Here is an 18,623-nt window from a genome sequence, read left to right on the forward strand (position 1 = left end):
CCTTAGCCCTGAAACACTGCAGGAGATTGTCCTACCCTTGAGAGGTCTGGGGCTTAGTTTTATTACCTCTCACCCCTTATACTTTTAAAATATCTTTAAGAGGAGATCAGCCATGTATTTGGGGTATACTACCTACTTCTAGTGGAACCTTATCTCCTAAAACCACAAGATTATAGGAGATTTTATTCTGCCTTTTAAAAGCTCTCAGTCTAGCTTTGAAGTTCCAATGTGCTGGCCCAAAATTCAGCAAATACCCAATGAGAAAAACTGGCCACATGCAGGGGCTCCTTAAGTTTCCAGTTTGTCGCAGCAGCTCTCATTTCTCTTTCCTCCAGTAGAGCCCCTCACCACATGCCAAGCCTGATCCTTAGTTTATGCCAAAATTAGCAGATGCCCTCAGGAAAGAAAACAGTATCAGCTACCTCAGAGGCCACCCCTTGGAATTCCAGTTCATCTAATCCTCATGACAGCTCTGTGGTGTCTTCCTCATGACAGCTCTGTGGTGTCTTTTTAAATAATTACTCTGACTTTTTCTAGTTGTTGCATCGTTAACATTGTACTACCACAACTATCACTTCCTACCTGGAGGCCTAGGAAGTATTATCTTCTACCTGCCCTATATAATAGTTTATTAACTGGTCTCCCTAATTCTACTCTCGTCCCTCTCACAAAGCAGTCAGAGTGGTCCTTCTAAGTATATCTTGTCCCTCCCCTGCTCAAAACCCTCCAGTGGCTTCCCTTTATATTTAGAATAAGTTCAGTTCATTTTCACAGGCTGCAGTCCTACACAATTTTACTGCTACTCACTCTCTAACCTAATTTCTCTCTACCCTCCCCTTTGCTCACTCAGTTACAGCTCTACTGACCTCCTTTCCAATTTCTCAAACACACTAACATGTTCCTGTCTCAGAATCTTTGCACTTGTTGTTATACCCTCTCACATCTTCATAGGGCATTGTGCCTTTACCTCTTTCGGGAGCTCTGTGTAAATGTCATCTCCTCAAAGAGGACCTCCCTTAAAATTTTGTTTCCTTACCCTGCATTAATTTTAATCACAGCACTTAGCACTACCTGACATTATACCGTATATTGTGTTATTTTTTTAATTTTCTTTCTCACTAGGAGGTAAGCTCCATGAGAGTGGAAGTCTGGTTTGTTCACAGTTCTATCCCCAGAGCTTAGTACAGTGTATAACTTATAGTAAGTGCTCACTATTTGTAGGATGTCTTAGATATCCCTTACCTCAAAAAATTCTCAGTTTAAGGAAAAAATGAATAATTGGAGTAAAATTAAGAAGTACTGTAACATAGATGTCTACAGAATGCTTTGGGAGTAAAAAAAGGACACTGACCTAGTTGGGACATGGTCAGAGAAGGCCTCAATAAGGAGGTGGCCCTGGATCCAGTGTTGAAAACTGAATATTGATATGTGTCTGACAAAGAGTAATAGAGAGCTCAACATATAGGGCTACTAGAACATGGGGTTGGATGATAGGAAATGACATCAGTCATAATGGGAGAGCAAGATGGGCAGAGTCAAAAAAGTCCTTAGAAATCAGGTTAAAGAATTTAGACCTTACCTTAAAGGTAATAAGGAATAAAGGTTTTTAAGAGCAAAGGTTTTTAAGGAGAGATGCTATCAGATTTGTATTTCCACATGTTCCTCTACTCCTCACTGCAATAGTCAAACTAAAACTTCAAGTAGATTGATGTAGAAAATCCCTGGCATGGTTATGAGGGCTCAATTTTAAAACAAGTTCTTATCCCAACTCACTATGTAACCTGTGGAGGGCATTGTGTCTTGTTCTGAGCCTCAGACCTTCATTCTTAGCAGGACAGAATTACAGGTTTCTAAGAGCCCTTTCAACTCTGAGCCTATGATTCTATTAATATTTATATACTTCACCTTTGACTTAGGTCACAATACTTGTCTAAGATGCCTTAGGAAAAAAAATTTAATATGTTTTCTGCATTTGCCAGAAATAATTTAAAACCTCCAATCCCAGCCAATCTAAATTCAGTCTTCTTCAGAGATTTCCTAAACATTTAGGTCAAATGCCAGGAAACCAGCTGCTTGGAACAAAACTACCTGAGCAGAAGTGGCAAGTCCTTTTTTTCTTCTGGCTGGGATGAGAATGCAGGGGGGAGGGAGGGTGATAGAATGAGTCTTTTTCTTGCAGTTGTGATTCCAAAGAATCCCTATCCTGCCTCCGATGTGAATACTGAGAAGCCCAGCATCCACAGCAGCACCAAAACTGTCTTGGAACATCAACCAGGGCAGAGGGGGCGTAAACCAGGAAAGAAGCGGGGCCGGACACCCAAGACCCTAATTTCCCATCCCATCTCTGCCCCATCCAAGACAGCTGAACCTTTGAAATTCCCAAAGAAGAGAGGTCCCAAACCTGGCAGCAAGGTAGGTAAAATGTGGGTTTCCCAGAAAGGGATAAGGGATTATAAAGGGGTCATTCGGCCAGGCGCCGTGGCTCATGCCTGTAATCCCAGCACTTAATGGGAGGCCGAGGCGGGCGGATCATGAGGTCAGGAGATCGAGACCATCCTGGCTAACACGATGAAACCCCATCTCTACTAAAAATACAAAAAATTAACCAGGCGTGGTGGCGGGCGCCTGTAGTCCCAGCTACTCGGGAGGCTGAGGCAGGAGAATGGCGTGAACCTGGGAGGTGGAGCTTGCAGTGAGCGGAGATCATGCCACTGCACTGCAGCCTGGGTGACAGAGTGAGACTCTGTCTCAAAAAAAAAGGCAGGGTTGGGGGCAGTCATTCATCCATACGCATCTCTCTTGGAAAGGGGCACATCTGGCCCTCTTCTCTATCTTGTATATCTTATAAGAGGAATTTCCTAGATCGTCATCCCTACTTGCTACTTACCTGAGAGTTGGTAATATTAAAGATAGAATTGTGGAGGATAGGAAACAAATTTTAACTTTGAAAGTCACTCATATTTGAGGAGATTCTGGTCTAGTGTACATGGAAGAAACTGCTCTTTGTTAACCTTTCCAAAGTAGATGTCCAGCGTGTGGACAGAAAGCACAAATTAACTCTGTAAATGTTTTTTTTTTTCTTTTAATCAGCTTTTTCAGGTTGAATGTAAATATATTTTTTGCTATCTCTACCTCTTCTTTAAAAAAAATTGAATACCTATTAAGTGTCAGACTGTATTAAACGCCAGTACATACATATCCCATGATTTTCACAAAACCCTAAGAGATAAATAGTGTTAATGTTATTTTATAGTAAATTGAGACTTACAGATGTAAAATGATTTTTCTAAGATCACATGGCTAGTAAATGGCAAAAGCTACAGAGATTGGTCCTTAGATCTACTTCCAAGGTCACTGCTTCCCTAGCATATATTCACTCTTTCAGTCTTTCCCACATTTCCTGAGGGACACAACACTTATAGTATTCTAGTATTGGAAAAGACAGCTGAGTCACCTTCACTGAGCACTGTTACTGAAAGTACTACCTCTTAGTCATGGCCCGTTTTTCATGGGTATCTTCCCTAAGGAAGGCATTGATATGAAAAAAAAAAAAAAGACTTCTGTCAGCAGCTTCTCTAGGGCCCCTTTTAGCATCACCTTCTCCCCTCATTTCTTAACTGTTGGGAGATTTCTCTGATGAATCTCCTGCCTGAACAAGAATACCTGAGTTCCAGTATGGAGATGATACCCAGTTCTCCCTGGGCATTCCATCCCAATCTCATTAATTCCTCCCTAGGGTTAGTTTGTTTGTCTGTTGGTTTGTTTTGCTTGTTTATTAGCTTCCACTGACTTCAGTCCTTGTAGAATATAAGCTCCTCAAGGTCAAGAACCTAATCTTTTTCTTCTTTTTTTTTTCTCCTGTGGTACCTTATATCTCAGTCTCTTGGGAAATATTCAGAATATGCAAGATGGGTAGGAGGGTAGGTGGGTGGGTGCATGGATGGAAGGATGGATGGATGGATGGATGGATGATTTTAGTGATGATGTTACCAATCTCAGTTGTCTCTTATTTTTGGCTTCGAATTCTCAGTATCACCTCCTGATCTTCCTGTGTAACACATAATACTCCTCTTGATCTGTTACCACTAACCCAGGTCCTAATTCATTTTTGCCTTCATTACCCACCTCTCATTCTCACATTCTCATGTTGTAGAGGAGAGGCTGAAGGCCCTAAGGATGCCAAGGCCAGAGAAGCCATGCTTTTGATGATGTGAAGACATCTTGAGGACAGTCAGAAGAAGGAGAAAACTTATCTGGGGGACTCCAAAGATAGAACCAGAACCAATAAATGGAAACTCAAGCAGAGAAGCTTTGTGTCAACATAAAAGGAACAGTTAAATCTATCACAAAATGGAAGTAATGAGCCCCTATAACTAGAGGTGTTTCATCAGGGGCTGGATGACTATAGGAGGGATCTTTTAGGGAGAGGGAATTAGAAGTATTGGGTAGATGGTTGGGTTAAATGGCCTTTAAGATCATTCAAAACTCAAAAACTGATTCTGTGATTGCCTCTGCTCTGCTCCCTCAGGAAGTCTTGAACGTAGTAACCAAAGTCCTTTTTCTTTCCAGCCTTCTTGAAAGCAGTCATTCTCATCTTTTCCTGTGTTTTATGTCCTAGCATTTGATACTCTTAATTCTCCTTCGTGTTCTTTTGCCTACCCCTACAAGTGTATATGCCTTCCACTTCACCTGTGAGCCTTATATCCCTTTTTGTTTGTTTTGCTTTGGTTTTTGAGGCGGGGTCTCACTCTGTAACCCAGGCTGAGTGCAGTGGCACAATCATTGTTTACTGCAGCCTTGACCTCCTGGGCTCAAGCGATCCTCCCACCTCAACCTCCCAAGTAGCTGGGACTATAGGCATGTGCCACTATGCCCAGCTAATTTTTAAAAAAAAATTTTGTAGACATGGGGCCTTGCTATGTTGCCCAGGCTGGTCTCAAACTCCTGGGCCCAAGCAATTTTCCCACCTAGACCTCCCATAGTGCTGGGATTACAAGTGTGAGCCACCATGGCTGGCTTTATATCTCTTTTTGAAGCAGAGTAGTCTTGTGGATAGAGCATAAGCTTTAAAGTCAGACAAACTTAGGTTTAGATCTTATCTCCATATGTTACCACCTGTGTAACTTTGGGAAGGCTTCTCTGGATAAAGCCCTGAGCCCATTTTCTCACCTGTAAAATGGAAATGAGATAATGTATGAGTACATATAATATTGTACATGTACCTATCTCAAATAGGTTTACATTATTCAGGCACCTAACTTACCAGGCTTGTTCCTTTAGGGACCCAGTGAAATCCTACCACCAACTCATTGAAGTTGAAGTGGTATTTCCCTTCTTCCCTGACTCATTCATTACGTATTTGGATTTTCACTTTTAGCAGTAAAAAAGCATGAGCAGATGTTCACTTTCAATGTGTGTTTTGAATGCTTCATGAGAGTTTGCATGATTGCTTTCACAGGCAAAGCCATCTTATATATGCCTGCTGTCATCAGGGCTATCTCTTTAGAGAACGTACTCCTAGAAGGCAGACAGGTTGATATGGCTCCCAGCAGTTATCCCTACATGAAGCATTTAGTAAAAGTGGATTTTTGGATCTCTGTGATGGTTATGTTCTCCTTGCATTCAGAAAGGCTTTTAGCCAGACGTGGTGGCTCCTGCCTATAATCCCAACACTTTGGGAGGCCAAGGTAGGAGGATCGCTTGAGCAGGAGAAGTTCGAGACCAGCCTTGGCAATATAATGAGACCTCATCTCTACAAAAAATTTAAAAGTAAGCCATGTGTGCTGGCACACACCTGTAGTCCCAGTTACTCAGGAGGCTGAGGTGGGAGGATCGCTTGAGCCTGGGAGGTGGAGGTCGCAGTGAACCAGAACTATGCCACTGCATGCCAGCCTGGATAACAGAGCAAGACTCTGTCTCAAAAAAAAAGGCTTTTAGGAAACTATTTCTTAGAAAAAAACCTGAGATCTTTCTCCCCCAAAAACTGCCCTGAACAGTGTAGGGGAAATAATAGATTTCTCTCAAATCAGCTTTATTATTTCCTCTATTATTCTATACTGCATGCTTCATAAAAAAAATTTATTTACACTTATTTTATGCTAAGTACCATGCTAAGAATGGTACTTAGAACCAGACTTTCAAAGATTTCCAGGTGAATAGGGATACTGGTATGTAAACATATCATGACAATACATTGACAAATGCAACAGTTCAAAAAACAGAGGTAACATAAAAGAGACAATGATTAGAGAAAAACTAGAAAAGCTTCCTAGATAAACAAACTTGTAAAATAAATTTAAAAAGAGAGCATTTCAAGTGAAAGAGACATCTTATCATTGTAAAGGTGTGGACCAGGTAAAAGTGCAAGTTTTTAAAGAAGCAATAGAGATTTAGTAGAGTAGGAGATTTAAGGGAATGGCAGGTAATGAGGTGAAGAGAGAGGCAGACAGAGTAGTTTGTAGAGTTAGAAGGGTCATTTCTATTTTTTTTTTGTTTGTTTCCATTTTTAAAGAGAGAGAAATAAAGTACAAAGTAATGTCAAAGCAGACTTTAACTATGGCATATTTTGCTTTTGTCTGCCCAACTAATAAGGGATCTGAAACTTCATATGATAATATTGAATCTAGTATAAAAGATAATAAATTAAGCTTTGACCCTAAAAAAGACCAGAGGCTTGTATATAGATTCAGAAAATGTCTACTAAGCATCTACTACAGGTATATGTATAGCTTTAAGCCAGATGCTGTGTAGAAAACAAAGATAAAACACTATTCCATCCATAAATATATTTTTGCTTGATGAGTGAATTAAGTGCCAAGAATAGGGAATGAAAAGACCTGTCATGGGTAGCAATTTTTTTCCCATTCATTTTGACAGAGGAAACCTCGGACTTTGCTGAACCCACCACCTGCCTCACCAACAACCAGCACTCCTGAACCGGATACCAGCACTGTACCCCAAGATGCTGCCACCATCCCCAGCTCAGCCATGCAGGCCCCAACAGGTAAGAGCAGATGACAGGACTACCTGCGCACAAGCCCCAGACCTAGTGTCTGCACTTTCTTTTGTCTTACACCAGTAATTAGCACCTTTCCACTTGTAAACCTAGGTAAAATATTTTTAAAAATTTTATCTTTGGCATTTGAAATAATGTCAGACAATCAAACTTAGGTAAATTTTCTGTGAACTCAGGGATGGGGAACTAATGCAGGGATAGCACCAAGAGCTCCCTGGCCTAGTTTAGAATAATAGCCTTCCTTCCCAGTTAGGGGTGTTCCCTTCTGAGTGATCCCTTCCACCTTCCACAATCCTCCCAGCATTTCAGTAATGGTGCCACCCTTAAAATATGTATGAAATTTCTCTGATTTTTTTTTTTAACAATCATTGATGGTGACAAACTTTGGTACAATGAAAGTAAGGTTGACTTATTGCAAAATCTGGTGGATGAAATGGGTGGGTAATCATCCTGGGTTATGCATATCTGTTCCCATTTCATAAACTGTCTATGACAGTAACTAAAAGAACTATGCGCAGATAAACAGCCCTCCAAGGGGGTAACTATAAAGAAAAATACTCATTTTTTAATGTGTAAGTTAAGATAAATGTGTGAAACCCTATTCTGTTACTCAGCAGACACTCCATCTTCTTCTAGGAAGTCTTAAGCAATTGGCATGATCCCCATGGAAGTTAGGGTTGTCTTTCTCTTAGAAGGAGTTGATTATGTCTCTAATCAAATCCTAGAATGTAGGAGCCTGAAGGGAAGGCTCAGACATAGTTTCCCATAACCGATAGAAGATGAGAGAACCTGCCATGGTCAGGCTGTAATAGTCTTCATTGACCATTGTGTCGCCATCTCTTGAGTGGGCCTTGATTCACTTTGTGTGACTTTGATAGCACTTCCCTGTCTGAGCCTCAGTTTATAATCTATACAGTGAAAGGATTAGTCCAAATAACCTTTATAGTCCCTTCAAATGTTAACAATGAAAGCTATCACAGACTAAATGTGATGTGCCACATTTATCTTTTACCTACTTTTCATTTTTTTAACTGTTGAGAACTTTTTAAAAGGTATTTTGATTTGTGTCAGTTATACACATTCATAGTTTAAAGGAATGAAGGGTCTACACAACTTATTACAAAAACAAAACAAACATACCTCGTATCCCCCTGTCAATTACTATTCCCCAGGGGCAATCACTTTCAGTTTAACTGACGTTTTTATTTACCTCTGTATCTAAATAGCATGTCTATAATGCTGTCTTTTTTAGTTATTTTTCTAATGACTACCCACTCTAGAAGATGAGAATTTAACTCTTCTTAATCTCCTTGCCCCTTATCCACCCACACATATTTCCCTACCCCAATTCCATGATATTATAATTTTAATTAGATCAAAATTCAGTGTTTTGTTATTATAACTAGTTAAATGCTGTTCTCAATTGAGCCATGTAGTATACCATGATTACTTTTCCTTTGTTGCTCAACATTTCATTTTGAGGGGAAATCTTGTTGATTTCCTTGTTATGTGTTTATTTTTCTGTGTACTTATTATTAATTCAACCTTAAACTCTCTTCCTACTGTGTACATCTCTCTTTATGTCCAAGTACATTATATATTCTATCCATGTCGTACTCTAGAAGAAATCTCTCCTGGAGCCTTCTTAGTTTCTTGAGATTCTGTTCACCTCTCTTTTTTGGTGAGGGTCTCAGTTTGCTCTTTCCAAGGTCTTTGTTTTCTGTACATCATTCTTAGATTTACATGTTTAGTTTTGTATGAAATCTCTTCATTCTCTTGGAAATTTCTCTTAATTCCCAGTACCCTAAAATTTCACTTTGGATATATTTTCACCTACCATACTGGACACTTTTATTTTATAAAATTTTTAAAAATTGGCTGAGCATGGTGGCCCACGCCTGTAATACCAGCACTTTAGGAGGCCAAGACGGACGGATTACTTGAGGCCAGGAATTCAAGACCAGCCTGATCAACATGGCAAAACCCCTTCTCTACCAAAAATACAAAAATTAGCCAGGCATGGTGGCACATGCCTGTAGTCCCAGCTACTCAGGAGGCTGTGGCATGAGAACTGCTTGAGCCAGGGAGGTGGAGTTTGCAGTGAGCCAAGATCGTACCAGTGCACTCCAGCATGGGTGATAGTGTGAGACTCTCTCTCAAAAGAAAAAAAAATTCTTTAATCAATTATTTTCTTTCACTTCTTTTTCTCTATTCACTCCCGTCATACCTGTTTATTCAGTTTTTGAATCTCTTGACCTGGTTCTGTAATAGTCGTATCTCTGTTCTTACCCCTATTCTTTGCCTTTTGGTCAACTTTCATCAAGTTTTCCTCAACTATATCTTCCAAACTTTGTATTGGGTTTTTCATTTTTGCCATCTTGCTTTTTAAATTATAATTATTTAGTACTCCAGTGGCATTTTCCAAAGTCTGTTTGGTAGAAACACCAGACCTGCAAAATGCTCTACATAAAAGGATTTTACACACATTTAGGAAATTTAGTTATATACATTTAGGAAATGCTTATACTCTACTTCCCCGTGGTTGGAGATTTGCATCTTGTTTATCAAGAGCTCTTTTTGTTGTTCTTTGAAATTTTTTAATAGACTTTTATTTTTTAGAGCAGTTTTAGATTCACAGCAAAATTGAGTGGTAGATACAGAGATTTCCTATATACTCGCTGCCCCTACACATACATTGTCTCCCATTCATCAACATCCTCCACCAGAGTGGTACATTTCTTACAATTGATGAATTTACATTGACTCGTTATTATCACCCATGTCCATAGTTTGCATTTGGGTTTACTCTTGGTGTTTTACGTTCTGTGGGTTTTGACAAATGTATAATGACATATATCCACCATCATGTATAATACAAAATAGTTTCACTGCCCTAAAAACCCTCTGGTCTCTGCCTATTCATCCTCCCTCCCCACTAATCCCTGGCAACTACTGATCTGTTTATTGTCTCCATAGATTTGTCTTTTCCAGAATGTCACATAGTTGAAATCATACAGTATGCCACCTTTTCAGATTGGCTTCTTTCACTTAGTATTATGCATTTAAATTTATTCCATGTATTTTCATGTCTTGATAGCTCTTTTTTGTTGTTGTTGTTGTTGTTGTTGTTGTTGTTGTTGTTGTTGAGACGGAGTCTTGCTCTGTCGCCCAGGCTGAAGTGCAGTGGCGCAATCTCAGCTCACTGCAACCTTCACCTCCCAGGTTTCACGCCATTCTCCTGCCTCAGCCTTCTGAGTACCTGGGACCACAGGCGCCCGCCACCACACCCGACTAATTTTTTGTATTTTTAGTAGAGATGGGGTTTCACCATGTCAGCCAGGATGGTCTCGATCTCCTCACCTCGTGATCCACCCGCCTCAGCCTCCCAAAGTGCTGGGATTATAGGTGTGAGCCACCACGCCTGGCCGATAGCTCATTTTTTTTTAGCACTGAAAAATATTTCATTGTCCAGATGTTTCACAGTTTATTTATCCACTCACCTACTTATGGGAATGTTGGTTGCTTCAAAGTTTTTGCAATTGTGAATAAAGCTGCTGTAAATATCTGTGTGCAGGTTTTTATGTGGACATACGGTTTCAACTCCTTTGGATAAATACCAAGGAAGACAACTGCTAGATTAAATAGTAAGAGTATGTTTTGTTTTGCAAGAAACCAAAGGGGCTTCAAGATGGCTGACTAGGGCTGAGCACAGTGGCTCATGCCTGTAATCCCAGCACTTTGGGAGGCTGAGGCAGGTGTATCACTTGAGCTCAGGAGTTCAAGACCAGCCTGGGCAACATCATGAGACCCCCATCTCTACTAAAAATACAAACAAAAATAGCCAGCTGGGCATGCTGATGTGCGCCTGTGGTCCCAGCTACTCAGGAGGCTGAGGTGGGAGGATCACTTGATTCCAGGGATGGGGCAGGGCAGAGGTTGCAGTGAGCCAAAATCACATCACTGCACTCCAGTCTGGGTGACAGAGCTAGACCCTGTCTCCAAAACAACAACAACAAAAAAAGATGGCTGACTAGAAGCATTTCATATGCTCACCTCCTCCACTTAGAAAAACCAAAAGAGTATATAGACAATCATACTTCTGATAAATTAGCTAAGATAGAACACTGGAATTCAACAGGAAAGTGACAGGAAACACAGAAAGCAAGAAAGGAGAAAGAAGAGAAGCAGCCTACCTAGCTGAGATTGGCTAGGAAACAGCAAGTGACTTCCCAAGGGTAAGCAAGAGACTTCTAGCAGCCCACATCCCCACGTATGGAATCATGCATTCCTGGCAACGAGAGCCCTTGACCTTCCCAACCCCTGAAACTGACATAGGGAGCTGCCAGAAGACCAGGAGAGGGAACTATTCCAGGGGAGGAGCTTGCACTGGGTCAGACACCCTTTCTGAGCCATAAGCAGCTACAGTTGACACACCATTTTCAATCCTAGCCATTGGCAGACTGCATTCTGTCCTGGGGCCTAGCAGCGCCAGGAATGAGGTGTTAGGGAAAATTGAGCTGTTACTGCTTGGACTAGGGCAAAAGTTGGAAATGGGTTCCCATAGGTAGGACTCACACGTGAGGCGTGGGCTGCACCTGCCAATTCTGCGAAGCTAGTACCACCAGGACTGAAACTGGGATGTGAACAGGGTGCAAGGTGCAGCTGGGGCTTATCTAAAATGTCATTGCCAAACCCAAGGTCATCTAGATTTTCTCCTATGTGATTGTCTAGGAGTTTTATAGTTTGCATTTTACATTTAGGTCTATTATCCTTTTGGGGTTACTTTTTTTCAAGAGTGTAGGTTCTATGTCTAGGTTCACTTTTTTACAAGTGAATGTTCAGTTGTTTGAGAACCATTTGTTGAAAAGACTCTCTATTTTTTATTGTATTGCCTTTACTCCCTTGTCAAAGATAAGCTGATTATATTTATGTGGGTTTATTTCTGGGCTCTCTATTCTGTTCCATTGATCTGTCTATTCTTTAGGCAATACCACACTGTCTTAATTATGGTAGCTTTACAATAAGTCTTGAAGTCAGGTAGTATCAGCCCTCCTGGCTTTGTTCTGGGTCTTTTGCCTCTTCATATAAAGTTGAGATTCAGGTTTGCTATTGTTGTGGAAACAGAAGTGCACTCTGTTGCCCAGGCTGAAGTGCAGTGGCACAGTTACAGCTCACTGCAGCCTCAATCTTCCTGGGCTTAAGCTATCCTCCCACCTCAGCCTCCAGAGTAGCTGGGACTACAGGCACACGCCACTATACCTAGCTAATTTTGTAGAGACAGGGTCTCACTATGTTGCCCAGGTCTCAAACTCCTGGGCTCATGCAGTCTTCCCACCTTGATCTACCAAAGTGCTGGGATTACAGGTGTGAGCCACCACCCCCAGCTGATTCAATTTGTTGCTGTCTACAAAATAAATTCTGGGATTTTGATTAGGATTGCAGTGAATCTCTACATTGACTTGGAAAGAACTGAAATCCTGACAATATTAAGTCTTCTTATCCATGAACACAAAATATCTGTTTACTTAGTTCTTTTTACGTTTCTTTCAAAAACGTTTCTAGTTTTCCTCATATAAATGTTATATATATTTTGTTTAACTTATACCCAGGTATTTCATTTTCTGGTGCTAACATAAATGGTATTGTGAGGGTTTGGTTTGTTTTATTTTTTGAAATAGGGTCTTGCTGTGTTGCCCAGGCTGGAGCGCAGTGGTGTGATCACAGCTCTCCGCAGCCTCAAACTCCTGGGCAGAAGCGATCTTCCTGCCTCAACTGGGTAGCTAGAACTACAGATATGCCACCATGCCTGGCTAATTTTTTTATTTTTATTTTTTTATAGAGATGGTTTCTCGCCATGTTGCCCAGGCTGGTCTTGAATTCCTGGCCTCAAACAATCCTCCTGCTTTAGCCTCACAAAGCATTGGGATTACAGGGAGCCATTGTGCCTGGCCTGTATGGTGTTTTTTAATTTTAAATTTCACTTGTTCATTGCTGCTATATAGGAAAGTGATTGACTTTTTGTATATTAGCTTTGTATCCTGCATTCTTGTAATCACTTATTAATTCCAGGATGTTTTTGGTTGTTAATTATTTCATATTCTCTGCATAGACAATCATGTCACCTGAGGACAAAGTTTTATTTCATCCTTCCCAAACTGCATTCTTTTTATCTTACTTTTTGTCTTACTGCATTAGCTAGGACTTCCAGTATGATGTTGAAGAGGAGTGGTAAGAGAGGACATCCTTGTCTGGTTCCTGATTTTGGTTGGAAAGCCTCTAGTTTCTCACCATTAAGTATGATGTTAGCTCTAGGTTTTTTGTAGATGTTATTTATTAAGTTGAGAAAATTTCCCTCTATTTCTAGTTTCCAATAGTTTTTATTATGAATGAGTGTTGGATATTGTCACATCCTTTTTCTGCATCTATCGATATGATTATCTGATTTTTCTTACTTAGCCTGTTGATATGATAGATTATATTAATTGATTTTTGAATGTTGAGTCTGCCTTGCATACTTTGGATAAATCTCACTTGGTCATAGTGTATAATTCTTTTTTATATTGTTCAATTTGATTTGATAATACTTTGTTGAGGACAATGCTGGCTTGATAAAATAAGTTAGAAAATATTCCTTCTGCTTCTATTAATAACTTCTAAAATAGATTTTGAAGAATTGGTATAATTTCTTCCTTAAATGCTGGTAGAATTCACGAATGAACCTATCTAAGCCTGGTACTTTCCTTTTTTGAAGGTTTGGGTTTAATTAATTCAATTTTTTAATAGATATAAACCTATTCAGATTGTCTATTCTTGTTTGAGTTTTGGCAGACTGTCTTTGAAGGAATGAGTTCATTTCATCTAGGTTATCAAATTTGTGGACATAGAGTTGTTCATAGTATTCCTTTATCTGTTTAATGACAATAGGATCTGTAGTGATGTCCCCTTTATCATTTCTGATTTAGTAATTTGTGTCATCCCGCTGGTTGTTTTGTTTTTTTTTTTTTTGTTTGTTTGTTTAGTTAGCCTGGCTAGAGTATAACTGATTTTATTTATCTTTTCAACAAACCAGCTTTTGGTTTCATTGATTTTTTTTATTATTATTATTTTTTAGACAGAATCTCACTCTGTCACCCAGGCTGGAGTGCAGTGGTGCGATCTCAGCTCACTGCAACTTCCACCTCCCAGGTTCAAGCGATTCTCCTGCCTCAGCCTCCTAAGTAGCTGGGACTACAGATGTGCGCCACCACGCCCGGCTAATTTTTTATATTTTTAGTTGAGATGGGGTTTCACTGTGTTAGCCAGGGTGGTCTCGACCTCCTGCCCTCGTGATCCGCCTGCCTCAGCCTCCCAAAGTGCTGGGATTACAGGCGTGAGCCACCACGCCTGGCCTGTTTCCTCTATTGATTTCCTGTTTTTGATTTCATTGATTTCTGCTCTATAATCTTTACGATTTTTTATTTTCTGCTTACTTTGGATTTAATTTGCTCTTCTTTTTCTAGTTTCCTAAGATGGAAGCTCAGATTGCTGCTTTTAGATCTTCTTTTCTAATATCTGCATTCAGTGCTATAAGTCACCCTTTAAACACTGCTTCTGCTCTATCCCACAATTTTGATAAGTTTTATTTTCATTTTCATTTAGTTCCAATTTTTTTTTTTTTTTTTTTTTTTGAGATGGAGTCTCACACTGTCACCCAGGCTGGAGTGCAATGGTGCGATCTCAGCTCACTGCAACCTCCACCTCCCACCTTCAAGCAATTCTCCTGCCTCAGCTTCCCAAGCAGCTGGGATTACAGGCGCACGCCACCACACCTGGCTAATTTTTTCTTTTTCTTTTTTTTTTTTTTTTCTGAGATGGAGTCTCTCTCTGTCCCCCAGGCTGGAGTGCAGTGGCCCGATCTCAGCTCACTGCAACCTCCGTCTCCTGGGTTCAAGCAATTCTCCTTCCTCAGCCTCCTGAGTAGCTAGGATTACAGGCATGCACCACCATGCCCAGCTAATTTTTGTATTTTTAGTAGAGATGGGGTTTCACCATGTTGGCCAGGCTGGTCTCGAATTCCTGACCTCATGATCCGCCCACCTCAGCCTCCCAAAGTGCTGGGATTACAGGTGTGAGCCAAGGCACCCAGCCTAATTTTTTTATATTTTTAGTAGAGACAGGGTTTTAACATGTTGGTCAGGCTGGATTCGAACTCCTTACCTCAAGTGATCCACCCACCTCGGCCTCCCAAAGTGCTAGGATTACAGGCATGAGCCACCACGCTTGGCCATTTCCAAATATTTTTTAAATTTCTCTTGTTATTTCTTCTTTGACCTATGTGTTATTTAGAAGTGCATTGTTTAATCTCTGTTTGGTGATTTTTTTCATGTATCATTCTGTTGTGTTCTGAAAGAAGACATTGTATGATTATTCTTTTAAAATTTGTTCAGGCTAGGTGCGGTGGCTTACGCCTGTAATCCCAGCACTTTGGGAGTCTGAGGCCAGTGGATCACTTGAGCTCAGGAGTTTGAGACCAGCTTGGGCAACATGGTAAAACCCTGTCTCTACCAAAAATTCAAACAATTAGCCGGGTGTGGTGGCATGCACCTGTGGTCCTAGCTACTCAAGAGGCTGAAGTGTGAGGATCACTTGAACCTGGGAGACAGAAGTTGCAGTGAGCCAAGATCACACCACTGTACTCCAACCTGTGTGAAAGAGTGAGACCCTGTCTCAAAAAAAAAATGAGAAATTTTAAAAATTAAAAAAATATATTCAGATGTGTTTTATGGTCCAGAATGTGATCTACCTTGCTGAATGTTCTACATGAGCTTGAAAAGAGTATGTATCCTGCTATTGTTGGATGAAGTTGTCAATAGATGCCAACTATATTTCAGTTGATTGAGGGGCTACTGAGTTCAATTATGTCCTTACTGATTTTATATCCGTTTGATGTGTCCATTTCTGATGGGGGGTGTTGAAGTCTCCAACTATAATAGTGGATTTATCTGTTTCTCCTTGCAGGTCTGCCTGTTTTTGCCTCATATATCTGACACTCTGTTGTTAGGTATACACACATTAAGGAATGATATGTCTTCTTGGAGAATTGGCCTCTTATTATGTAATGCCCCTGTCTTTCCCTGATAATTTTCCTTGCTCTGAACTCTACTCTGTCTGAAGTTAATATAGCTACTCCAGCTTTCTTTTGATTAGTGTTAGCATGGTATATCTTTCTTTACCCATTTACTTTTAATCTATGTATGTCTTTATATTTAAAGTAGGTTTCTGGTAGACAACATAAACTTGGGTCTTGGTTTTTTAAAAATTTTTAAAAATAATCATTTACATTTACACCTTAGCAGAATTCAAGCTCCTCTCATCCTCCTAACCTGGTGATCTTTCATTAGCTTTACAAAGACAGTTTAGTTTTGGGGAAGGGCTATTATCGTTTAAACTATAAACTAAATGTCTCCCAAAGTTAGCTTGTCCCAAGCCCAGGAATGATTAAGGGCAGTTTGGAGGTTAAAGATAAGATAGGAGTTGATTAGATCAGATCTCTTTCACTGTCATGTTTTCTCACTATTACAATTTTTGCAAAGGTGGTTTCAGATGAATTAAGATTAAGGAAAATAGGCCAGGCATGGTGGCTAACATCTTTAATCTCACTACTTTGGGAGGCCGAGTTGGGAGAATTGATCACTTGAGCTTAGGAGTCGCCAACAACATAGCAAGACCTTGGCAACAAGGTCTTGGCACCTAGGCAACAATGTAGCAAGACTTCTCTAATAAAAATAAAAATTAAAAAATTAATCAAGCATGGTGGTGCATGCCTGTAGCCCCAAGCTACTCAGGAGGCTGAGGCAGGAGGATCACTTGAGCCTGGGAGATTGAGGCTGCAGTGAGTTATGATAGCACCACTGCACTCTAACCTAGGTGACAGACTGAGACCCTGTCTCAAAAAAAGAAAGAAATTTAAAAAAAGGTCATAATTAATTTTGTCTTTACTTATTTCTTCTCTGATGCTCTTCCTTTCTTTATATAGATCCAAGTTTCTGATCTAGATCATTTTCCATCTTTCTAAAGAACCTGTTTTAATGTTTCTTGCAAGGCAGGTGTTCTGGCAACACACTCCCTCAATTTTTCTTTGTCTTTTTTTTCTCCCTCACATTTCAAGAACAGTTTTGCAGGGTACAGAACTTTAGGTCTGTGGGTTTTTTTCTCTCAACACTTTAAATATTTCACTCTCTTCTTGCTTGCATGGTTTCTTACGAGACATTAGATATAATTCTTGTCTTTGCTCCTCTATAGGTAAGGCAATTTTTTCCTCTGTTCTGTTTCAGTGTTTTTTCTTTATCTTTGATTTTTTGTAGTTTGAAAATGATATGCCTAGGTGTAGATGTCGGGGTTTTTGGCATTTTTCCTTCCTGGTATTCTCTGAGCTTCCTGAATCTGGGATTTGGTATGTAACATTAATTTGGGGAAAATTCTCAGTCATTATTGCTTCCTTTCTCTTTTTCTTTTCCTTCTAGTATCACCATTATATATAGATTACATCTGTTATAGTTATCCCACAGTTCTTGAATATTCTGTTATGTTTTTTTTTTCAGTCTTTTTTCTCTTTGCTTTTAATTTTGGGAGTTTCTTTCCCTTGAGATATATTTGTAAAGGAAAATTAGAAATTCTCTGGACCCCCCAAATTCCTTATGAAATGGGAGAGTTCCCTGACCTCCCTCGAAGGACATGCAATAGGGGTGTGGCTTGTCTTTTCAGCGCCGTGCACTCAAACCCCTTACAGGAGGGGGAACACGTAGATGGACAAGTGCAGGAGCTAGGATAAGCACTTTTGGGGCACCGGCCTCACAGTAGCATCTAAGGGTGGGTGCCTGTAACTCCTGAAGCCCCCATGGGCATGCTACAGTGCTCTTTTAGCTCTGCCATCCACAGATGGCTTAAGTGTAAACCAGCTCAGTGCCCTCTTGGTACCCAGGTCCTTGTCTGGCATCCAGGAAGAATCAGGTCACACACAGACTTGAAGAATGGTTTTTATTGAGTGGTGGAGGTGGCTCTCAGCGGGATGGATGGGGAGCTGGAAAGGGGATGGAATGGGAAGATGATCTTCCTGGAGTTTGGCTGACCAGCAGCTGATCTCCTCTCTGACCATCCCCAGCCAAACTCCTCTCGATGTTCAGATGCTCCTTCTCTTCCCTCCTTCTCTGCTGTGCCATTCTGCCAGTCTTCTGCTCATCGATCCTGGGGTTTGGGGTTTATATGGGTACAGGATAAGGGGGCATGGCAGGCCAAAAGGCAACATTTGGGCACGAAAACAGGAATGCCTGTTCCCATTTAGTGCTGTGGGTTTCCAGGCTTGGGGGTGGGGCCTTTGCCAGGGAACTGCCCTCTTCTACCCAGTATTTCCCTGTCTCCTGTCTGTATCACTTATGCAACAGGGAAGGGTAAACCTGGGGGTTAAGCCATGTAACACCATCTTCCAGGTGAATAGCTGTTACTAGCATTATGCATTAGCCAGATCCCCAAAGGAAAGGTAAAAAGCCTCAGGCATCCATGAAGGACTGCCTGCACAGATCATTCACAAGTAAACTCTTTGATGGTCTCCCACAAGCAAGGACACACCAGC

The 18,623-nt window shown here is 40.6% G+C and overlaps 1 protein-coding gene across 22 annotated transcripts in view; it reads left to right on the top strand.

The window, feature by feature from the left end:
• SCMH1 (Scm polycomb group protein homolog 1) overlaps positions 1-18,623 on the top strand; it is a 221,839-nt gene that overhangs the window by 171,424 nt on the left and 31,792 nt on the right. For all 22 annotated transcript variants that reach the window (XM_055392768.2, XM_063699803.1, XM_063699807.1 and 19 more), the window contains 2 exons: positions 2,180-2,412; positions 6,877-7,003. In XM_055392768.2, coding sequence (XP_055248743.1) covers positions 2,180-2,412; positions 6,877-7,003 — 360 coding nt within the window. The remainder of the gene's footprint in view (positions 1-2,179; positions 2,413-6,876; positions 7,004-18,623) is intronic.

Source organism: Gorilla gorilla, chromosome 1, assembly GCF_029281585.2.
Source record: "Gorilla gorilla gorilla isolate KB3781 chromosome 1, NHGRI_mGorGor1-v2.1_pri, whole genome shotgun sequence".
NCBI classification, from domain to species: domain Eukaryota; kingdom Metazoa; phylum Chordata; class Mammalia; order Primates; family Hominidae; genus Gorilla; species Gorilla gorilla.